General features: G+C 41.3%; 1 protein-coding gene across 1 annotated transcript in view; it reads left to right on the top strand.

The window, feature by feature from the left end:
• Positions 1 to 21,989, top strand: part of PHTF2 (putative homeodomain transcription factor 2) — a 108,629-nt gene that overhangs the window by 57,167 nt on the left and 29,473 nt on the right. The window contains exons 4-7 of the mRNA XM_056845948.1: positions 12,282 to 12,351; positions 15,109 to 15,267; positions 16,377 to 16,542; positions 17,145 to 17,309. Coding sequence (XP_056701926.1) covers positions 12,282 to 12,351; positions 15,109 to 15,267; positions 16,377 to 16,542; positions 17,145 to 17,309 — 560 coding nt within the window. The remainder of the gene's footprint in view (positions 1 to 12,281; positions 12,352 to 15,108; positions 15,268 to 16,376; positions 16,543 to 17,144; positions 17,310 to 21,989) is intronic.

Here is a 21,989-nt window from a genome sequence, read left to right as displayed (position 1 = left end):
TTAACCCAAGGACCGATTTGCCACCCGGACCCCGGGTGGTATCGACTAACCGTATGGCACTTGAAAGGATAGAACTCTTAGGTCAAGGCTACAATTCAGGCATTGTAGATACCATCTTGGCTTCTAGGAAACCAGCCACTCTACGAATATACGGGGCTACCTGGAAGGTTTTCGCTACGTGGTGCCACCGTAATGCCAAAGATCCTCTGAAACCAAGGGTGGCGGACATTTTGGCCTTTCTTCAAGACGGAAGAAAGCTTGGCCTTAAAGTTTCCACCATGAGACGCCAGCTGGCCACAATAGCCACCCTAGTTCCTCGAGTGGCCGGTTATCCTTTGTCAAAACACCCTCATATCTGTGCCTTTCTTAGAGGGGTTAAACTGTCTTCTCCGGCGGTGGTTCACAGGTTCCCCTCCTGGAGTTTGCGCACGGTATTACAAGCCCTGACTAAGTCACCTTTTGAGCCTCTCAGAGCTGTCGACCTCAAGTGGGTCCGCATGAAGGCTCTTTTCCTTACCGCCGTCACATCGGCAAGACGGGTATCAGAGCTCGGGGCTCTCTCTGTAAGGCCAGAGTTGTGTGTGTTCCATAAGAACAGGGTGGTCCTTCGGACAGATCCCTCTTTTATACCAAAGGTTCACACACGTTTTCATCTCGAGCAGGAGGTAGTTCTCCCTACCTTTTTCCCAAACCCTTCCAACCAAAGGGAAAAAGAGTGGCACTCTTTAGATGTTAAAAGAGCCTTATTCATCTACATAAGAAGAACTCAACAGATTAGAAAATCAGAGCGCCTCTTTATTTCCTTGACAGCGCCTAATAAAGGCGGAGCTATGTCCCGGGCGGCTATTAGCAGTACCATAAAGGCCTTCATTTTCCAAGCCTATAAAAACTCTGGCATGCTAACTCCATCCACCATTACGGCACACTCTGTAAGGAGTGCAGCCACCACCATGGCCTTTAGGCATAGGGTGTCGCTGGAACAAATATGCAATGCCGCTACTTGGTCTTCCTTGTCCACCTTTTCTAGACACTACAACGTAGACACTTTCTCTAGAGATTCCTCCGCATTTGGCCTGGGAGTGCTTCAGGCAGTACAGGAGGTCTAACTTCCCACCCTAATTCTGTAACAGCTCTGGTAGGTCCCAGAATGAAGACGCCCTTGTTACCTAGAGCGAGAAAGAGCCTTGGTTCACTTACCGTGAAGGCTTCTTCTGCTCGTAGGTAAGAAGGGCGTCTTCCCCTCCCTAATTCCTGCCAGAAGCACATTAAAAAAAAAAGAGAGAGAGAGAAATTTTGGGAGGGTGTCTTGAGTGAAGTCGTTCATTTTAACCTTAAGGTGTTTTGTCGTCACCTGTTGTTAACTTCCTTGTTACCTAGTTTATCGAAGGGGAAAAGACGTTTTTTCCAGTATTAAATTGTACTAGTTTTTTCAATGTATAATGTTTAAGCTTTTCAACTACTGAGGCATTCCGATGGGAGGGGGTCATTTCCCCTGGGGAACCGGAAGGCCTACATTTTTGTTGAATCCTGCCTTCCCTAGCAAATAAAGGAAAATAACCCAGAATGAAGACGCCCTTCTTACCTACGAGCAGAAGAAGCCTTCACGGTAAGTGAACCAAGGCTCTTTCTCAAGCTTTCCTCACCACTGTGCTCCGGCCTTTTCCTGCCCAAACTGGCACATGGTGGAGGTGGGGGGAGTGCTTGTCCCTCAGTCCTCTCTTTGCCTCTGTGGAGAAAGGGCATTCTCAAGTCTAGCTCTTCGAGTTACCTCAGTTTTGCCAGTGAGTGAGTTGCTTGTTTTAAGTTAAAATGGCTCTTTTTAAGCAGATTGTGCAGTCTGAAGATCACAAGCTCAGTCTTAAATGCCTTGGTGAGTCCCAAAATGTTGTGGCCTGTTCCATCTGCTGCCAGTTCACACCCAAAGCTCAGCAAAAAAGAGCATCTTGCCTAAAAGCTTTCTGGTGGGATTAAGCAGTTGGAGCCCAAGAGAAAGACCAACCTATTTGGATGGTTAAGGAACTGGAGACTCGGGTCCGTACCCACTTGGTGGGGGTCAGCACCCTCAGGATCTATCTTGGAACTAGGAAGCTTATTGGCTGTGAGGCTGCTACCAGTTCTGAGGAGTTCTTAGATGGATCCACCATCTAAGAATTCCAAGCGCAAAGCTGAATTTAAGCCTAAGGATGTTGCTCTGAAGCAGTCCTCAGCGTTGAAGGTTGGTATTCCTTGACCTATTCAGCTTCATACTCCATTGCCTCCTCTTACACTGGTGGCTAGTCTGGAGTCTTCTAATGATGAGGTGGTAGAGATCCATCCACTGTCACATGAACCCACTCAACATCCAGCAGAGAAGAAGCCGGCTGTGTTGGATCCATCTGCCCCATCAGTTCCAATTGGCTTCTTCCATAGTTTTCCTATCCCATGGTCCCATCGCCCATATATTGGCCACCCAACTTGGGAAGAATGCACTACATGCTTCCAGTTTTCCTCTTCAGCATCTGCACCGTTGGTCAGTTCCAACTGAGCTCCTCCTGCACCAAAGTCATTCTTGTCTCAGCTACCAATATCATTTCTTCATTATCCATCAGAACTGGAGGCAGAGGCTTTGGATTCAGAGGATCCTCTGAACTGGGCTCTGATTCCCCATAGGAACCATCTCCAGATCAGGCAGTCAGTGATTCAGGCTCCATTTCTCCCACTGAAGAACTACATGGAGTAATTAATTTGTTCGACGAACTCCCTGGAATTGGATATTGTGTGCTTGGATCTGCAACCACTAGATCAGATCCTCAAAGTTCTCTACTCTGCTTCCTCGAGTCCAGTAGCATTCTCTATGTTTTAGGGGCTGCTGGATATTGCTAAAGAGGTGTGGGCCAAATCTGCCTGTGTGTCCCTCTCTACTAGGAAACTAGAGACCATGTATAAAGTAAGGGAAGAAGCATGCAAATTTCTCTTCCCCCACCCTGTGGCTAATTCGCTAGTCGTTGAGGTCATCCCTTCAAGGCATCATTCTGGGGCCCATACTTCACTATTTGATAAGGAAAAGAGGAAGTTGGATACCTTGGGGTGAAAGGTTTGTTTTTTAATGCCCTCACACTCCCCATGGAAAAGGGGTGGAGGGTGTCCAATTAGGGAAACAGCAGATTAATGCTGCCTGGCATGTGGCGGATTTGGCTAGTAGATGTGATATTTGCTACTGTACTATGATGATCCTCCTGGTTATGCTGTGCCTAATGACACCAGGGCAAAAATTGAAGATTTACCGTTTGAGGAGAAACAGCTGATCAGTGCCCAAATGGATGAGGTGTTGGGTAAAGTTTGCAAAAATAAGCTTACTGCAATGACTCTAGGCATTACTGGCCCACCTACCCAGGTCTTCTTCTGCCTATATCTGGATGACTGGTTTTTATAGCCCCCTTGAGTGCAATGTTTGCAGACCATGTAGCTGTGGCTCTAGCCACGTAGTGGAATTTAGGACTTACAGTTAATCAGGAGAAGTCCAGGCCAAACCCTCCTCAATCTATTTCATGTATTGGTCTCTTGGATTTCAGGGTAGGGAAAGACTTCCTTCTGGAGGACAGATCTTTGGTCATTTGCAATTTGGTGTTCAGGTTTACAGCCAATAGATTCCAATCCACCAAGGTCATACCAGAGTTGTTGGGCTTCATGGCTTCTGTTACATCAGTGGTGCCATTTGAATGGCTGTATATGAGGAGCCTTCAAAATTGGCTCCTACAGTGATTTAATTTTCATTCTGTTAGTGGCCTGTTATCAGTGGGTGAGTCACTCCTACAAATTAATTTGCTAGAGCTTAGAGCTATTTGAAATGCTTTGCTCTCTTTTGCAGCACTGCTGGAGGGCAAGAGAGTTGTTGTTGCTACAGACAATATACCAGTTCTGTCTAAACAAGCACGGAGCACTGTCTCCCTAGCTCTGGTGGCAGAGGTGTCTTGAATCTGGAACTGGGCCATCCCGAAGAACATATCTCTGAAGCTATCCAGGTCATGGGAACATCCAGTTGGGCGGCAGACTCCCTCAGCAGACTGGCTACCTATACTCACAAATGGTCCCTAACAGAGACTTACCGTATATACTCGTGTATAAGCCGAGTTTTTCAGCCCAAAAAAAGGGTCAATACGGTAGGAGAGGGGAGGAGGGAGGAGGGAGGAACTTACCGCTGCCATCGCTGCCTCGCCCGGGAGCCTTTCTCCTGCCGGGAGGGGCCGGCAGGAGGTCCCTGCTGGCCGCTCCGCCGCTGCCCAGGCGCCCGGGCGCCTTTCTCCTGCTGGCAGGGTCCTTCCTTGGCCGGCAGAAGGTCCCTGTTGGCTGCTCCGCCGCCGCCCAGGCGCCCGGGAGCCTTTCTCCTGCCGGCAGGGTCCTGGAGGGGCCGGCAGGAGGTCCCTGCCGGATGCTCCGCCGCCGCCCAGGCGCCCGGGCGCCTTTCTTCTGCCGGCAGGGACCTTCCTGGGCCGGCAGGAGGCCCCTGCCGGCTGCGCCGCCGCCACCCACGCGCCCAAGCGCCTTCCTCCGGCCGGCAGGGGCCTGGAAAGGCCTCCTGCCGGCCCAGGAAGGCCACGCCGCCGATTTGCCGCGTCTCCCGGTAAGTAGGGGGTTCAGGGGCTCTTCCCCCTCCCCCCTTGGATGGCACTGGGGGTGGGGTGGGGTGGGGTGGGGCGGGAGGGCCTGGGAGGCGGCGGGAGGGCGACCTGGGGCAGGGGCTCTGCGCTCTAAAATGACGGCCGGCATTTTAGAGCGCAGCATTGCCGGTAAAGGGAATTTCTTATTGACCCTCGGCTTATACGCGGGTCAATAAGAAATTCCCTTTTCTGGCCTCAAATTTGGGGGGTCGGCTTATACTCGGGTCGGCTTATACCCGAGTATATACGGTACCTGTTCCCCATTTTTGGGGTGTTGAGGGTCTTGATGGTGTACATCCAGAGTGAACACAAAGTGTACCCATTTCTGCTCCCTATCTGGGGTAGATTTGGACTCTAGGGAATACTTTTCAGATCCCCTGGCAAGGGGGCTTGTTTTGTTCTCTCCTCCCATCCACATTTTGGACAGGGTTATTTCCAGGCTCAGGATGGAGGTGTCCAACTATATTCTTGTAGTGCCTTTTTGGGCCAAGAGGGTCTAGATCCTGGTGCTTCTCAGCCTGGTAAAAGAAAAGTGTATCCCCTTTCCAGTCGCAGAGGACTTGCTCCACATAGGTTCTCCCCTGCACCACAATGTGAAGTCAATCTGGGGACGTGTGGTGTTCTCAGAGTTGTGGAGGTCCTTTCCTCAGTACACAGACCTTCCACATGCAAGTCTTATTCTAATATGTGGGAGAAATTCCATCTCTGGGTGTCTGCTGAAGGGATCAAACCAGAGAGGTGCCCCTTACACGTGGTGTTTTAGTGCTGTCTCTAAAGGATAGAGGGTTCATAGAAACATAGAGATGGAAGGGGTCTCTGGGGTCATCTAGTCCACACCCCTGCACTATGCAGAAAATTGACAGCTACCTCCCCCCCAGAGACCCCTGTTCCATGCCCAGAAGATGGTAGGAACCCTCCAGGATCCCTGGCCAATCTGGCCTGGAGGAAAATTGCTTCCTGATCCCAAAGTGGTGATCGGCATTACCCTGGGCATGTAAGAAAGGGCCCCGAGAGCCAAGCACTGATGCAACCCTTCCTGCCGTCCCCCTCATGATCTGCCTAAGTTCACAGAATCAGCATTGCTGTCAGATGGCCATCTAGCCTTTGCTTAACAACCTCCAAAGAAGGAGAACCCACCAGCTCCCAAGGAAGCCTGTTCCACTGAGGAACCACTGTGTCAGGAAGTTCTTCCTAATGTTTAGCCAAAAAACTCTTTTAATTTAATTTCAACCCGTTGGTTCTGGTCTGACATCTGCGGCAACAGAAAACAACTTCGCTCCATCCTTTATATGACAGCCCTTCAAGTACTTGAAGATGGTTATCATATCACCTCTCAGTCATCTCCTCTCCAGGCTAAACATACTCAGTTCCTTCAACCTTTCTTTATAGGACTTGATCTCCATACCCCTCACCATCTTCATTGCCCTCCTCTAGACATGTTCTAGCTTGTCTATATCCTTCTTAAACCATGTTGCCCAAAACTGAACACAATACTCTAAGCGAGGTCTATCCAGAACAGAGTAAAACAATACCATTGTCAGTATCATCCATAAAGATATATCTGGTGACTATTTCCACCTGTCATGAGACTATTGATTGTTGTTCACTGTTTTCCTGTAAAATGTCAAAGAGGTTTTTGATGGGATTGGTTTCTTATAAAGATTTTTATTTTTTAATAGATATAAACAAAACATAAAAGAAAAGAGAGATTAAAAGTTATATCATGACAGCAGTTACAATCAAATTGATTACACTAGGAAAAAATGCAAAAGCAAAAATGTAATAGTGATACAATAACAATGTGCAATAGAAGACAATAGCAGTTATGAGCAGTATATAGCACAATAATAATTACAATTAAACAGTAATTATCCTAATATTCTTAGCATAAGCCATAAAATACTTTGTATTAGTCTCTCAGGCTCCAAGAAGGAACAGGTCAGCATCCTCACACAACTTGTCCTTGTGTGTTGGTAGAGGCTAACACGCTCTCTTGAGAGCATGACAGTTCAATGCTACTTTACACATCACGGCTCTCTCCAAAAGAGCACTATTTTTCTTTGCCACATTCCTGCATGTATTTCAGTTGGGATACTTGAAGAGAGCTCCCTGCTTGTTTATAAAGTAGCTCTGGGTGAATGTCAGTATGGGAAACAACCATTGAGAAGGTGGTCCTCCATCGTCTCTTCCTTTGAGAGCTTCATATCCACTCCTTTCACTCAGTGAGCTTGCTTGTCTTCCAATGTGGGACCGCACAGAAGACACGTTGATGAAAACAGGATTGTATTGACCTGTAACAGTTGTTCATCAAGGGGTCTTCTGTACAGACACACATCCTTCCCTCCTGCCTCGCTGTGAACTCTCTGGAACTTTAGCTTCTTGGGGTCTCTGGCGGTGGCATGAAGAGAACTGAGAAAGTAGCAGCCCTTCCTCAGGCTTGTGATAGTTTTGGTGGGAAAGCGCCAGAGGGAGGAGAGTGTCTCCTAGTCTACTAGAGAGTGTTGGAAATCTTTTCTGTGACTGGCTTGCACACAGGCAGTCCCCAATGTGTAGCTGGACAGAATACCACTTGATGAACAACCATTACAGGTAAGTGCAGCCCTGTTTTCAGCCTGTGCTACTGTTGTTTTTTTAACATATATATTCAGGTGTTCTGTTGGAAAATAATGGCTCAGTTGTTAGTATTTCTCCATCTGTATCCATGAGGGCTAATGTAAAGAAATAATATTGTTCCTCTACTGTTTTGCTGTTTTCCTTTGTGTCACTTTTGTAACATTGGTATCTTCAGTGCTATATGTTTTGCTCAATCCTTTATTATAATTTCAAATAAGGAAGGTTAAGGAAGGACAGAAATATGTATATTTCAGCAAACCCTTACTCTTAAATCCATAATTGCCAAGGTAATCTGTTCAGGTGTGAAAAGATTATATGGACAAGGGAGTTGGTGGGCAAGAAGGAGGCCTGCTGAATTTCTCCAGCAGCGCCCCCTTTCTTCCTCATACTCCCAAGACAGACTGGTTTTAGGGGTTTCATGGGGGGGGGGGCAGAATATTAAAAAAGACCAGGAGGGCATTTGCGGGGGAGAACTGGTAAGCAGGAACAAGCGAAGCTCCACACCTGTGTTTGTCTAGTGTCTGCATTGAGACATCACACTAAGCGTGAATGTGCATGAACCTAGCTTTGCAGAAGAAGAGATGAGTGAGATGCATGCAAGTAAGCCAAACTTACGTTCAGGCTTTTAATGTTGGCTTGAAGTAATGTCAGAATGCAGCCACAGACTTAAAGAACTTATGTTTTTTTCTTGTGACATGTGGTTCTATTGTAAGTCTCTCATTTTTAAGGTATTCTTCCTTTTCAAATTGAATTGTAGTACACTTAATGACAGCGAAGACTTTGGTTGAGCTGGTGTGATGGCACTGAATATTGCAGACACTACAATTTTTAAGTGGCTTTGTGGGGTAGGTGGAGTAAGGGGAAGAGGTTGCAGAGAGAAGGAATAAGTATTAGGGAGTCCAGATACAAGTTCGGTGTGCAATTGAATGAACTGAAAAATTAGAACCAAAGGAAAGGACAGAGGAAGGAGAATGCTTGATTTAAAAGCAGCAGAGGAAATAGGAAAATGAGGCAAGAAAAGGTTAATGAGAGAGGTACTGTGAATAAACGTTATAATGCACAAGGTCAAGTAGGGCTGTCTACTAGGGGCAGAAGGCCAAGAGACAAGTTAAATTGAGTGAGAAAAAGCAGGCACTAGATACAAAAAAGTTAGAGAAATGAGAAGCCAAGAAGATAGTAGTCCTGTTGCAAAACTTCACATGGAGCCTGGGGGTAGCCACCACTGAGCTCCAATTATTTATTTATTTTAGAAAATGTTTATGCTGCCTCTCCAAAAACCCAAGGTAACTTAAAAAATCCCAATAAAAACAAAACATTAAAAGATATAAAACCCAGCATTAAAAACCCAGCCCAGCATAAAAAAACTGACCATAAAAAAAGACCATTGACATCTTAAAATGTTTCCATTATTAAATAGCATTTCAGAAAACCAACCCCTTCAATTAAAAGACTGGGTGAACAGAAATGTTTTGGCTTGGAGCCTAAAAGAAGCAACGTAGGCGCTAGGTGAGTCTCAAGGAGAAGGGCATTCCATAAACAAGGAGCCACTACTGAAAAAGCCCTGTCTGTGGTTTCCTGTTTATGGTTCATTGTCAGGAGGAAGAGGGCAAGCAAGGAAAGTTTCGTAGGCAGTTGACTGTGTGCCAGGGAGTCAGAGTAGCATAAATATACTAGGACCAAATAGGATTTTTATCACACTATAGATGCTAATTCCCCGCCCCAAGCATTTCCACTCTGCTCTAATCAAGCTGATTACAATGTGTGTAGTACCTTTGCGCCCTGAGTTCCTTCTTTGCAATACCCCTCCCACCTTCTGAGTGGGATATAAGGACTTAAAGATCTCCGATCCATCTTGTATCTTATGAAGAGATCTTTGACTCTCAGAAGCTTATACTTCGAAAATCTTGTTGGTCTGTAAGGTACTACTGGACTCAAATCTAGCTCTTCTGCTGCTGGCCAACACAGCTACCCTCTGAAACTATGTTGGGCTTGTAAATCATTGAAGTCTTTGCGGTCCCTGACAGCTCTTCCAACCCTGTTAACCTCAGCCGTACAGAGGTCTCCTGTTTTCTCAAAGTTCTGCACTCATTTGTTGTTCCTGTCCCATGTTTTTGTGACTCCCTCACTGAAAATTGTGAGATACTTCTTCCCTTTCCCCCCACATCTTTCCTAAGAGTAGCTTTTAAAATATAATTCCTTTGTCCATGTTCCCAATCAAAATGAAACCTTAAAAATGTATAACTTTTTCGCTGACATTCCTCTCTTGTTGCTTATTACTCTTTTCCTTCATTTATGTCTGTTGTTTTACTCACAGTTGAAATTTACAGTGAGGACTGTCAAAAGCCATATCTGGATCCCAAACAAAGACTCTATGGACTTTTTCCTGACTTGCTCAGTTCCATGGGCAGCCACGGCCCCAAGACGTTTGTTCCCTTCTCAGTGGCTATCTATTTTATAAACCATTTGGAGGCAATTACTTCTTTTAAACCATGCCATTCTTTAAAGCAACATATCACTGGAGGTGCCACATAAAAATATTACTTCAGGTTTTTCTTTGAATGTTTCGAAAGGCACAGTTTGATTAGACATGCAGTGCACTGACAAAAGAGCATGCAAAAGAACTATTTGCCGCAGATCAAAAGGAAAGGCTTTCTTCCTGTGTACGCCTGCAACTCCGATGTAATGTAATCAAGACTTTCACTACTTATTGTCATTGAGGAATTTGCACATTAATGTTTGGAAGATTGCTTGAGAGCTTTTCTGAAAATGTGCACAACTGTAGGAGAATTGGTAAGATGTTGCATCCATCACACAAGCCCAGCAGCCAAAGCTGGTCTCAGCTCCTTGTTAGGTTTGCCTGTAAGGTGCCTATAGCTGAAAATACATTTGAAATGTACGCTTCATTTTATTGGTGGGCACCTTTTTTGTGGTGGTACTCACCAGTACGCCCTGACCTGGATGGCCCAGGCTAGCCTGATCTCGTCAGTTCTCAGAAACTAAGAAGGGTTAGTATTTGGTTAGTATTTGGATGGGAGAACACCAAGGAATACCAGGGTTGCTGTGCAGAGGAAGGCACTGGCAAACCACCTCTGTTAGTCTCTTGCCATGAAAACCCCAAAATGGGGTAGCCATAAGTCGAATGCGACTTGACGGCACTTTACACGCACACTCACCAGTACAGAGTACCACCACCTTTTGGTATTGAGGGGGGGAATTGATAGAAATCAGTGCAATCGTATATATGAGTACTGGCGCTTTTTTAAAAAACTAAAAAAAACACTGAGTGGGCACATTGTGCTATTGCATATACCACTTAAAATGGTTAAAATAGTCCTCAAAACATTTTTGAAATATTTCAATATAAATGTTTTAAACTAGTCACTCTTAGATACTTCCTGAAGCCATCCATTTATTTAGTGAAATTAATTGCAGCAGTCTTTAGCATCCAAGTTCATAAACACTGCAGGTATTTTTAAATGTAGGGGGTTTTTTGGACTAGAGTGGGCAACAGATGATACATGACATTTTAAAATTCTGTTTACGCAGCTCCCACAGCATAATGATTTTGGGTGTTGGCTCCCACAGCATAATGATTTGGATTGTAGAAGCTTCCATTGTATTTACTTGCTTTCAGAATTTGTGGCATGAAGGTATAAATGAAATGGGAGTTCTGCCTTGGTCTCTCTTCATTCTACAAGCATAATAGAAACACAGCACCATGCATTACCAAAAGGAAACAAAATTGGCTTCTGAGACCTGGCCATGGGATTATGGTGGCATGAACCTACCTACTTCGCTCATAGCATTGTAAAAAAACTGAAAAATGGCATGGGACAGAAAACCATTTGCTGTGGTATACTGTCAAATGTCCTCTTCTTATACCAAAGAAGATAGGACTGTAAAGTGGTCTGAAAAAAAGTTGTTATAAGGTTGTCATAGAGTCTTGAGATGGCCAAGGACTGTTGTATGGTTTGGAAGAGCCGAGTGGTCTAGGTTAGGCAGGCGGCACCAGGGATGCATATGGAAAGGAATGACTGTTGCTTTAGTCCAGAGGAATGGTAGCTAAACTAATTTTGTTTTTCCTGAAGTTGGCCTCTTGGTGTGTTCTGATATTTTCTTCTCCTTTGTACATATAACTTCAAACTGCTGTGTAGCATATTTACACAATGAACTGTTTCTGAAGTTGTGTAAATTTTCATTTATTATGCCTCAGAAGTTAAAGATTTGATTTCTGATTTAAAACTAGGCCCCCACTACAAGACTTTCATTCTTGGCCCTATTGTTAATTTAGGCCTGGTCTACGCATGCAGCAGATTAAAGTTGTAGAATGGGTTGCACCACTTCAGACTACTGGTGAGGAAAGTTGCATTTTTTAGTGCTTTCTCATATAAAGCCTCATATTAAAAATTAGCACTTCACAGACATGTTCCCAGGTTAGCCCTTGATGTGCTGTACTAGTTTCCCACTTATACAGAATTCATGATCTTTGAAATATGTAATCCCTTACCTGCAGTCTGAGGTGATGCATTCCATTCTAATCCTGTCTGTGCTCTGCCATCTTATTACCACTTCAGTCTGCTGCATGTCTAGACCTAGGTCAAAGGCACACAGAAGTTCAGGCGCATCACACTCTAAAAGAAGTCTGTAATTAATTGGCATCTATTACTGCACAAAAATTTGAATTTCAAAGTCTAATGGCTGATGCGTCTTTGAAAACTAAAAAGACAAAGCCAATCAGATATCAAAGCAAGTAATTTACTAACTCCGGCAAGCATGTGTATGTAGTATGTGGCTGCATAATTGAACTGAATTACTTATATAGGTGAGTTCTCATAATAAAAGGGGCAGTAATGTTTATTATATTATTTTGTTAAAAAGTACTTTTAATTTGTAAAGGTATAAATCAGAAATTTCTTGCAACAGATTGCAAATTATAAAAGTTCAATACAGTTACTGACCCTTATTTCCAGTTTAAGCTTTATTCTTGTTTAAATGAAATGATGACGGTCTAATAATCTTTACATATTGCAGGGTTTGAGGAACAAGCCAAAGAAAACTGGGCATGTCAAGCCAGATCTCATAGATGTTGATCTTGTAAGAGGTAAGGACAGATTTCTTAAATATGGAATGCCATATCTATCTGTGAGAGGCCCAGAAATGTGTAGGTTCCCCCCCCCAGCCATTCTGCGTTCCTCTTATGCAAAGGGATCAGAACTTTTGAAAATCTTAGTAGGCTACCACGATCTACCTGCTGTATATGACTTGTGAAAACGTCCTATAAAAAGAACCTCCGTTTCAGTGGGATATAATCTTGGTATGCATGTGTCATAGCAGACACGTTGGTAGGCAGAGTATGAAAGACCCAAGTTGGGTATAGAATTTTTCACTTTACTGTGAAAAAAAAAACAGTAATCTGCATGACTCTGATAAAAAACACAAATAGAATAGAATGCTGGTAAAAAGTTTAAAAAAAAGTTTCCTGAGGCAAAAAGTCTTTTCTGTTTGTCGGAGCAAGGTATCATACTTACATGGTTATCAGAAAGTCCTTTGTTCTCAGTTAATTTCAACATTTAGTCTGCTTCACATTGGATTCTGTGTCGTGCCGCGCAACCATAGGTCACCTAGGTAGTTCTCAAGAACTAACTGCCTTCACAAAGAACTCCCTAGGTCCTTCAAGAGACTCCTATTTTAATTTCTCACAGCATTTTTATGTGATGGAAAATGTATTGAATCAGGGCTGGCACAAAAAACGTTTTATGTAATGGTGGTTAAAACTGGATAAGCTCCATAGTCAGATCCTGGATACTGCTCAAATGTATGTCATATTTATGTTGTATGTATAAATTTAAAAGTCATGGATTGTAAACTTTGCTACAGTCCTGATCTTACACCATTATAATCTGTGATACTATCTAATTCTTTCTCCATTAGTATTTCTCTTGAAAGTCAGTTTATTGTAAGTAAATACAGAAACAGTAGCCAAAGCACAAATAGCTGTTGGAATAGATTGTGCTGACTAGGCATTTGTTCTGGGTTATGACTACAGGTGAGATAAGTCTTGTCATGATTATGGTTTTATGATTATGGTTTCAGTAGCACTGAAAATTATAGCCACAGTCAAATCCTGGAGCACTGTTAGCCCTGCCAACATTGAGTTGATGTAACATCCTAGAAATGCTGCCTTTAGTCGTATTTAGTATGCTGTAAATGATAACACAGTAATACTATGAACAGATGAGTATAAAATTGTGTACTCAGTTTAACAAGATACACCAGTATACCAATTCCTTCTCTTTCTCCATTGATGCAAATCAGAAGTGAGCAAAGATGCATGAGCCCATATCAGATGGTCACTTGTGGGAAAGGGGAAAATTTGCTAGAGTGCTTTTTCAGATGAGGCCTGTTGAGATCCTGAGAGAACTAAACACAAATTTCCCTTTTAGTTTTTTGTTCTAAACTGGGCCCTAGTTTTTTGTTCTTTTGTATAAGTACTATAGATCTTGTCAAAGAGCAATTGGGGAGTGTATGTGTGGCCTGGGGAATCTCAACATAAGATCACATCCAGACTGTTTTCCTATTCTCAGATTTTTAAAGTATTTTTATTTAACAAAATTTATATATGTACGTGTTAAGTGCTATCAAGTCGCTTCTGACTTATGGTGACCCTACAAATTAATGACCTCCAAAACACTTTAACGTTAACAGCCTTGCTTAGGTCTTGTGAACTGAGGAGCATGGCTTTCTTTGTTGAGTCAATCCATTTCATGTTAGGTCTCCAGATGACCTCACCCAGAGGTTTCACGTAGATGTTGAAGCACATAAGGGGACCAGATGGAACCTTGCAGCACCCCGCAAGGGCCAAGGGGCTGAGTAGCAGTCCCCCAGCACCACCTTCTGAAACCTGTCCTCCAGGTGGGACTAGAACCACTGCAAGAAAGTGCCTCCCAATCCCAACCCAAAAAGGCTGTCCAGAAGAATACCACGATTGATGATATCGAAAGCTGCTGAAAAGCCCAAGAGAATCAATATAGTCACACTCCCTCTGTCCATCTCCTGGTGCACATTATCCACCAGGACGACCAAGTCCCATAACCTGGATTAAAACTAGATTGGAAAGGATCTAAACAGTTCACTTAATCCAGGAAAGCTGAAAGTTGTCCAGCTACCACCTGTTCAATCATCTTGCTCAAGAATGGAACATCTGAGACTGGTTGATAGTTATTGACATCTCCTGGGTCCAGGGTAGGCTTCTTTAGAAGTGGCTACACCACAGCCTTTTTCAAGGCTGGCGTAACCACCCTGTCTCAAGGAAGCATTAACTATCTATTGGACTTAGTCGGCCAGGCTCCCCCCAGCAGATTTAAGTAGGCAGGAAAGGTTAGGGTCATACAAGCAAGTGGTAGGCCTCATATGTATGGGTATTCTGTTCAGATAAGAATGTTCTTGTACAGGAATTTTTGCATGTATCTCTGTAGCCAGATAATTATGCAGCCAGATAATTATGCAGGTCCTTTGGGATTCCATACCAATCAAAGGAAAAATATTTGCATTCTTTTCATGGTCTAAATAGATGTGAGTTCTATTTATAGCAAGAGAAATAATTTGTGGACTTCATACTACAGTGGCTATTACTTGGAGACAATTTCCACATGGTATGCTTTCTTCCTGAAGGGAAAAATATGCTGTCATATATGAAGGGCAAGTGTTTTGCCAAAAGTGTGTCATTATGGAATTCCATGTGAATATTTTGTTGGAACAAATCTAATTTGTTCTTAAATGTTGAAAGGGATTGTATTTTATGCAAGTGGACATGGAAAATTCTCATATTTTACAGCTAAATAATTTGTTTTTCCTTTAGGTTCTGCCTTTGCTAAAGCTAAACCTGAAAGTCCTTGGACCTCTCTGACTCGAAAGGGAATTGTTAGAGTAGTTTTTTTCCCATTCTTCTTCAGGTGGTGGCTACAAGTGACATCACAGGTTATTTTTTTCTGGCTCCTCGTCCTTTATCTTCTTCAAGGTACAACTAGATGACAAAGTCAGTCAAATATCATAATTAAATAGCAAAACAAAACAACAGCTCATTTTCCTGAGTTCAAATAAAGAATTTTCATTATTTCTTTAAAATGTCTACCCAAAAGAGCAGGCACTGAAGATGTAATAAGGGCAAAGAAGATAAATTATGGTGACCCCACAAATGAAAAAAGTATGAGAAAAGTTGAAAAGAAAATGGGAGTGGGGATTAATGCAAGAAAGGGTTATAGTTTGGAATCTGATGGTTGGTTGTTTTAGGTATTTTTTATACTTCCTTTCTAAAGTTTAAGGCAGCTTAGTAAAATATAGTGCAGTATCTAAAAATATAATATGAACAATGTTGTTTGTGGTAGGGTAGTAAGTACTGCCATAGCTCTACTCATGGCTGCCTAATATTCATTCTTAAAGAATACCATAATATCTGCAACAGTGTTTGCTTTAAAATTAATAATTATATTAAGCGCTGGAATAAGTTAATTACAGTATACATTATTACAGTTCCTTTAAAGTGATAGTTTGCCTAGAGATACTCTATTCACAAATTCATTCATGTGTCGGACAGAGACAGCCCAGGTTTTCAGTCATATTTTGAAGTGATTACTGTAATGATTTTTTAAAAAATGATCTTCGGCTGTCTTTTGAGATCAGAGAATTTGAAGGCTGCTGCTACACAATGTGAATTGTAAGAAGGCACCTAAATTTCATTATGATACAATGTTAATTCATATTATATAAACGCTATTTATATTCGATGGGGTTTAAAGCACATCTCTAAAAGGAAGTTGTTTATTTAGGCAAATTGGTCAGGAACCAATCAAAATTAAGTACTTTAAGGTCCATTGATTCCATTGATAGTATTAAGTGCTTAAACAGTGCCATCCTGTACAATGTAGTAACTCTGCGCTGTAAATCAATGTCATAGAAGTAAAAAAATGCTTAACTTTGGCTGGATCATGCCCATATTGACGAAGAAGTAATGATTTCCAATAGGAATGCTCTTTAAATGGACAATCTTTGTCATTTTAAAAATTATGAATATTTGTGTGGATCGAATACTTCTCGTTCTTTATTTTTTCTTTTTATACCTTTCCAAAGTTGCTGCAGTGGTATTGTTCTATACTATAGAAGGCCCACATAGTATACCTCTGACTGAAGTGATAGGGCCAGTGTGGCTCATGTTGCTTCTTGGAACTGTGCATTGCCAGATTGTTTCAACAAGAACACCCAAGCCAACTCCAAGTACAGGAGGAAGAAGGCGAAGGTACAGGTTATCTTCAGATTATGGGGCTTTAATCCTTGTGTTTATTTCAGAATCTAAACATCTTTATTATTTTTAAGGAATAAATTACAATCTGGAATGAATTCATTTTAAAAGATTGAATGGGGTGATATTTTTACTTTGAAGCTTTTTCTTTGCCTTTGTTGTTGACAAGATTTAACTGTAGTCCCTAAGCAGTTGAACAGGTATGTTGTAAATACTGTTGTGAGATGTGACTGAACTGCACCCAGTGCAGATCAGTATCTTTTAGGGTGCCACAACAAACTGAACCGAATCCTACCAGGGTTTAAATGGTTAGTCAGAAGCACAAACTGCATAACAGGGAAGGAATGTACCTTGTGCTTGTATTTTTGTTCTTCTGGGCCAATGATATCTAATCAGTAAAGAAAATACCTGTGTTTGTATGAATGACATAATTTTTTAACTTCTCTTGTGTGTAGAATAACAAAATATTTGTTAAGCCAAAAGTGGTGGTTGGATTGAAAACACTTTTTTTTGCATGATTTTAAGAACACTGACCATGTTGTTATGCTAGTGAATAACACTTACAAGATATCTTCCACTTTTAATCTCTTCTGATGAAGGAAATTAAGGAAAGCAGCACATTTGGAAGTACATAGGGAAGGAGATGGCTCTAGTACCACAGATAACACACAGGAAGGAACAGTGCAGACCTACGGTACAAGCACCTCTTACAGTATTGGCGTTTTCTTCAGAGATATCTGGCATGCCGCTTTCTTTTTATCAGGGTTTGTATTTATTCAAGGCTATGTTTGTCTTAAAGAAGCACTATCCCTTTTCTGACCAAGTAAACATTTATACTTTCAACCTCTTTTGTGCATCCATCTAAACACACCTAATCTCTGTGATTTATAACTCTGTTTTAATGTAGCATTATCGAAATACAGTCTGTGGCATTTGTTTTCCTTATACAAATATGTAACTGCAGCTTTCTTTAAAAAGAACAAAAACAACCCAAGTAGTAGATCAATAAAAACTGATGTCTGAGAGAAATTTTGGACAACAAATGCCAAAGCTTAGACACAATCTATAAATCTGTACTTTTGAAGTTTCTTTTTGCCATGTAGTGTAGGTTTTCCAAAGTCTACTTTTGATGTTATGATATTTGCAGTTCATTACTCCAGTGGTCTTCAACCCTTACTGATTCAAAAGTCACTTTTAATCTCAGTCTGTTTCTAAATGTGTGCTGGTTGTTTGCAGTTCCTCAGTTTTGAGTGAGAGATGCTCAGTATTGTTTTATGTTTGTCATCTCGCTTATAAATAATCCTTCCTACCCTAGGAAGAGTAGTAGACCTTCTTTTCAAACTGTTAATTGCCCACAGAGATTTCAGTGAATTAAAAAAAATGATGAACTATATTACTTGTGCAACCTAGCAGGTTGGTTGGTTGGTTGATGGGATTATGGGTCCTCTCCCATCCATTGAAGACCTATGCTGTAATGAAATAAAATATCCCTGTTAAAACTTAATTGATGAACAGCTTGAGAAGGAGAGAGATGGTTGCTTCAAAGCCATGCGAGTCTTGGTTTAAGTTAATATTAATAGCTTTAAAACCCAGTTTGCCAAGGAAAATCATTGTGCACTTTACATTTTGAATTACAAATCTGGCTAAACAATGAGGATTAATTGCTTACATTTTTAATTAAAAAATTTCAGGCAAGATCTAAAACTCTTACTCTCCTTGGATAAAAAAAAATCAGGAAAAGGATAGTGCCATTTACTATGTGTACATTTTGTATGTTTAGCATTATTATACTAATATGTCATATCTGTGCTCTTTTGGTGATGCTGTTTGCTAAAAACCCAAACTGTTTTGTAATCATGATGTGTTGCTTCTGGCAAGCATTTTAAGGGTTCTGGCAAGCATTTTAAGAGCATACCTCAGGGTCTCAATGGTCCTCTCTGTTTTTAGTCTACATAAATGAGTTAGGTATTTGGCCTTATAAAAACTACGAAAGGCTCAGGAAATTTTATATTGAAGACCTTTTTGATTATGGAGCACATTCAGAACAATGGGAATCTGTTCCATTTTTAATTGTGGATGACTTCCATGCAAAAAAAAATGTACAATTATGTAACATACAAAACTTTTTGAAAACTATTTTTCAATTCTTCCCCAAGGCCCAGAGACACAGCTGAAGTCTTTACAGTATAATCTGAACCAACCTGAGGGATTTTTGTTGAGCTTGTTGAGTTTGTTGTACACCTCAGTGAAGAAAATGCAAAGCAAAAACTTAACCTTTGCTTTTGTCAGGTGTCTTACAAAATACTACCCGCCTTTGATTAAACTTTATACATGGCACACCTAGTGTACCAAGAGATTCCCTCCTGCATCCTGTTAGAGAATCTGAACTAAACAGTTTTAAAGGCTCTGCCTGGGCAAAACTGTTTAGTAGCAAAGTTCTCCAGGATTTATCAATTAAAGATGATTTACAACCTTTAATTCTGCTAATAAAAAAGAGTAAGGGGTAGAGTTCAGTTCTCTGAACTATTAACCAACAGACCAGACAGAACACCTGTAGAAGCTTTTATTTTTTATTGAGAAAATAAAATATTCTTTTTATTGAGCAAGACAGAAAAATGTACAGGCATGAAAAAGTCAATCCTACAATTACTGTAGTGTTGTGAAGATAAATGCTAAAATTATCAAAGTCCCTAGTATTCCTTAATCATATTATAGCAAGTAGTAGTTTTAAAAGCAAATCTAGTTTTAAAAGCAAATCAAGTTTCAGCTCTTGTCTCACTGCTTTTAGGTATCATAAAGCCCAAGATATCTCATCAAGAATTCTCACCTAATCTTCTGAGACTTCCATCCAGAGAGACCTAATTTGCTTGCCACAGGAGTACATATTTATAGAAAAATACCAATCTTATCTTTCTCCAGATCTGATCTACTATAGTCATGTGATCATCTCTAGATAACTGATTGGTTCATAACTAAATATGAGATAATCAACGTAAGGGCTAATAAGCCAATCAGCATGTGCATGAGTTATATCTGATGTAGCAAGATAAAAAGGCCAATCTCAACTCTTAACCTCTATGAAAAAGCAGTTAATCTAAGTTTTCTGTAACTGTTCAACTGTCCAAGATGAAAGTAGCTCTAAGCAACAGAGTTGATTGATACTTGAAAAGTGTGTGAACTTTTGGTTAACTCCAAAATTCCACAAGAAAAGAGAAATGATATCATAACTACCACTATACTAGTGTTACTTGTATTTACACATTCCTCTGTATTTCATATAGTAAATTTAAGTCAGCTCTGAAAAAACCTCTCAGAAGATTTCGTTTAGCATTTTCTGGAATGTCCTGATGAAAAATGTTTGCAAGCAACAGTAATTCAGCATGCAGTTTTGTATCACGACTGAACACTTCTTAAGTTATCAGCTAAGCAATGGTGACTTGAAGTTAACTGTTCCCACTTTAACTGAATGCCCTGTTTCAATGTCAAATAGGGCAGTGAGTTGATTATTTTTCTCTTCCTTCATCAGAAAGGTCTGTGGTGGTAGAAACTGGCTGTTGGGAAGCATCATGCAGTTGCTCTATTGCTTTTCTAGTACAATTGTTAAGCAGCTTCAAGTACTGCTTCTGGCTTTGCTGTAGGTGTGAACCAAATTAGAATTTCGATATATTTCCTCCCCTTCTGCATCAGTGGAAGTGCTCTCTGCAGTCTCCAGATATTTGCCTTAGTGATTCATGGCACAGGAATTATTTTCAATGATTTTTTAAAATTTGGGCCCTATACAAAATTAAGCACCATTTTCATGTACACATCTTAAATCATAAATACGTAGATATGAGCATACTTGGTGCTTGTCAATGCTTTTGATAATCAGCTCATGGTTATACTTCACTGGTATTGAACAAAATATTAAAGGATAGTACATCATTTTCTTCAAAATTACTAACAATTATAATAAATACATATACCAAGCTTTGGTAGCTGGAACAGTACTAGCCATGTACTAGAGTTCAGTATTATGTGTTTTCCAGGACAGTTAATAATATTAAAAACACCCCTTGTACAACTTGAGATCATATAGAGAAACCTGCCATTCTATTTGAATGATTGGAAATGTATGTGGAGCATTCTTGGTTCATAAGGAAGGATGAAATACAGAGAACCTCTGTAGCATACACTGCAGCTCTTGAGTCCGTACTAGAACCTCTGTAGTATAGTTCTGACAGCAGTCAAGTCCACAGTTAGTAAGGGAGTTTTTAATACATTTTGCACAGTAGTATGGGGAGGCTGCTATTCAAAAGAAAGCCAAGTCATACCAGCGTGCATACAATTATGGCTGTACCTTATGGGGAGCTCTTTGCATTGTGTCCAAGAAGATGTATAACTTTCCACACTTCCTGTTTAGGAGTTATCCATAATTAGTTGGATAAACTTGTTGTCTTTGCTTTTCCATTTGTTGGTGCATCTGCTTTGTATAATTCACTGATCAACAGGTGACCAGTTGATACACATTCGTTGCATTGGCTTCATTTGTTGTCAGTTTTGAGTTTATCACTGGGTTGGGGATAGTCTGGGATGGAGAGCGCATGTCCTAAAGAAGCTTTGTCTGGAGGAACCTCAGTTTCTTCCAGATTTGCTTTCTTTTTGCAAAAAGCATCCAGGGATTTCAAGCAGCTAAGTTAGCATGCTTTTAAAAAATGGATTCTCATATATCATGTTCTATCTAGGGATGTAATCTATGCAGGATAGAGTTCTCTATTCTGGGTCATAGAGGCAGTATTAGAAAATTGGTTGACAGACCATTAGGACTTGGGCAGGAGACTGTCCTCAACTCCCAGCTGGTTGGCTTCCTGTAGAAGACAGGCAGGGTTGGAAGCTCATTTTGGTCCTCTCTTGTGAAAGGTCTTATTTAACATAAACTAGGCTCATTCTTCCTGTTCTCTTTCCTCTTGGTTTCTTTTAGCTGCATGACAAAAGAAAATCAGCAGTCAAGGCTTCTGAAGGAAAAGTTCCAAAACCACCTCTACTTTCCATCCTTGGGGGCTGAACTCTCTAGCTCTTTAGCAGCACATACACAGCAGAGTGGTCAAAGGATAGTGGAAGCAAGAGGCATTGCTTCCCTTTCTAAGAACCTCCTGGGTAGTAATGCTGCTGCTGCAACCATCAGAAACTGAGGGGAGGAGGGTGGGTCCTCTTCCTAATATAACCCACAACAGGCACGCACTCTTCTAAGATTTCTGTCCTTAGCCCATATTGGGGCTCTTGTGGCAGTTTATTCATTATTAAATATACAGGATCCATCCTACAACAAAATCAAGGCAAAAGATAGAATTCAAACAGATTAAAGTAATATGCTCCACGAGCATTATGTCCTATTCACTAAGCATTAGGTCCTGTTAACTATATAGAATTATTACATATTTGTTTTGCACAGCCACTGCATGTAA

Source organism: Euleptes europaea, chromosome 3, assembly GCF_029931775.1.
Source record: "Euleptes europaea isolate rEulEur1 chromosome 3, rEulEur1.hap1, whole genome shotgun sequence".
NCBI classification, from domain to species: Eukaryota; Metazoa; Chordata; class Lepidosauria; order Squamata; family Sphaerodactylidae; genus Euleptes; species Euleptes europaea.
The sequence above is the reverse complement of the archived record's forward strand: the minus strand, read 5'-3'. Positions and strand labels throughout refer to the sequence as shown.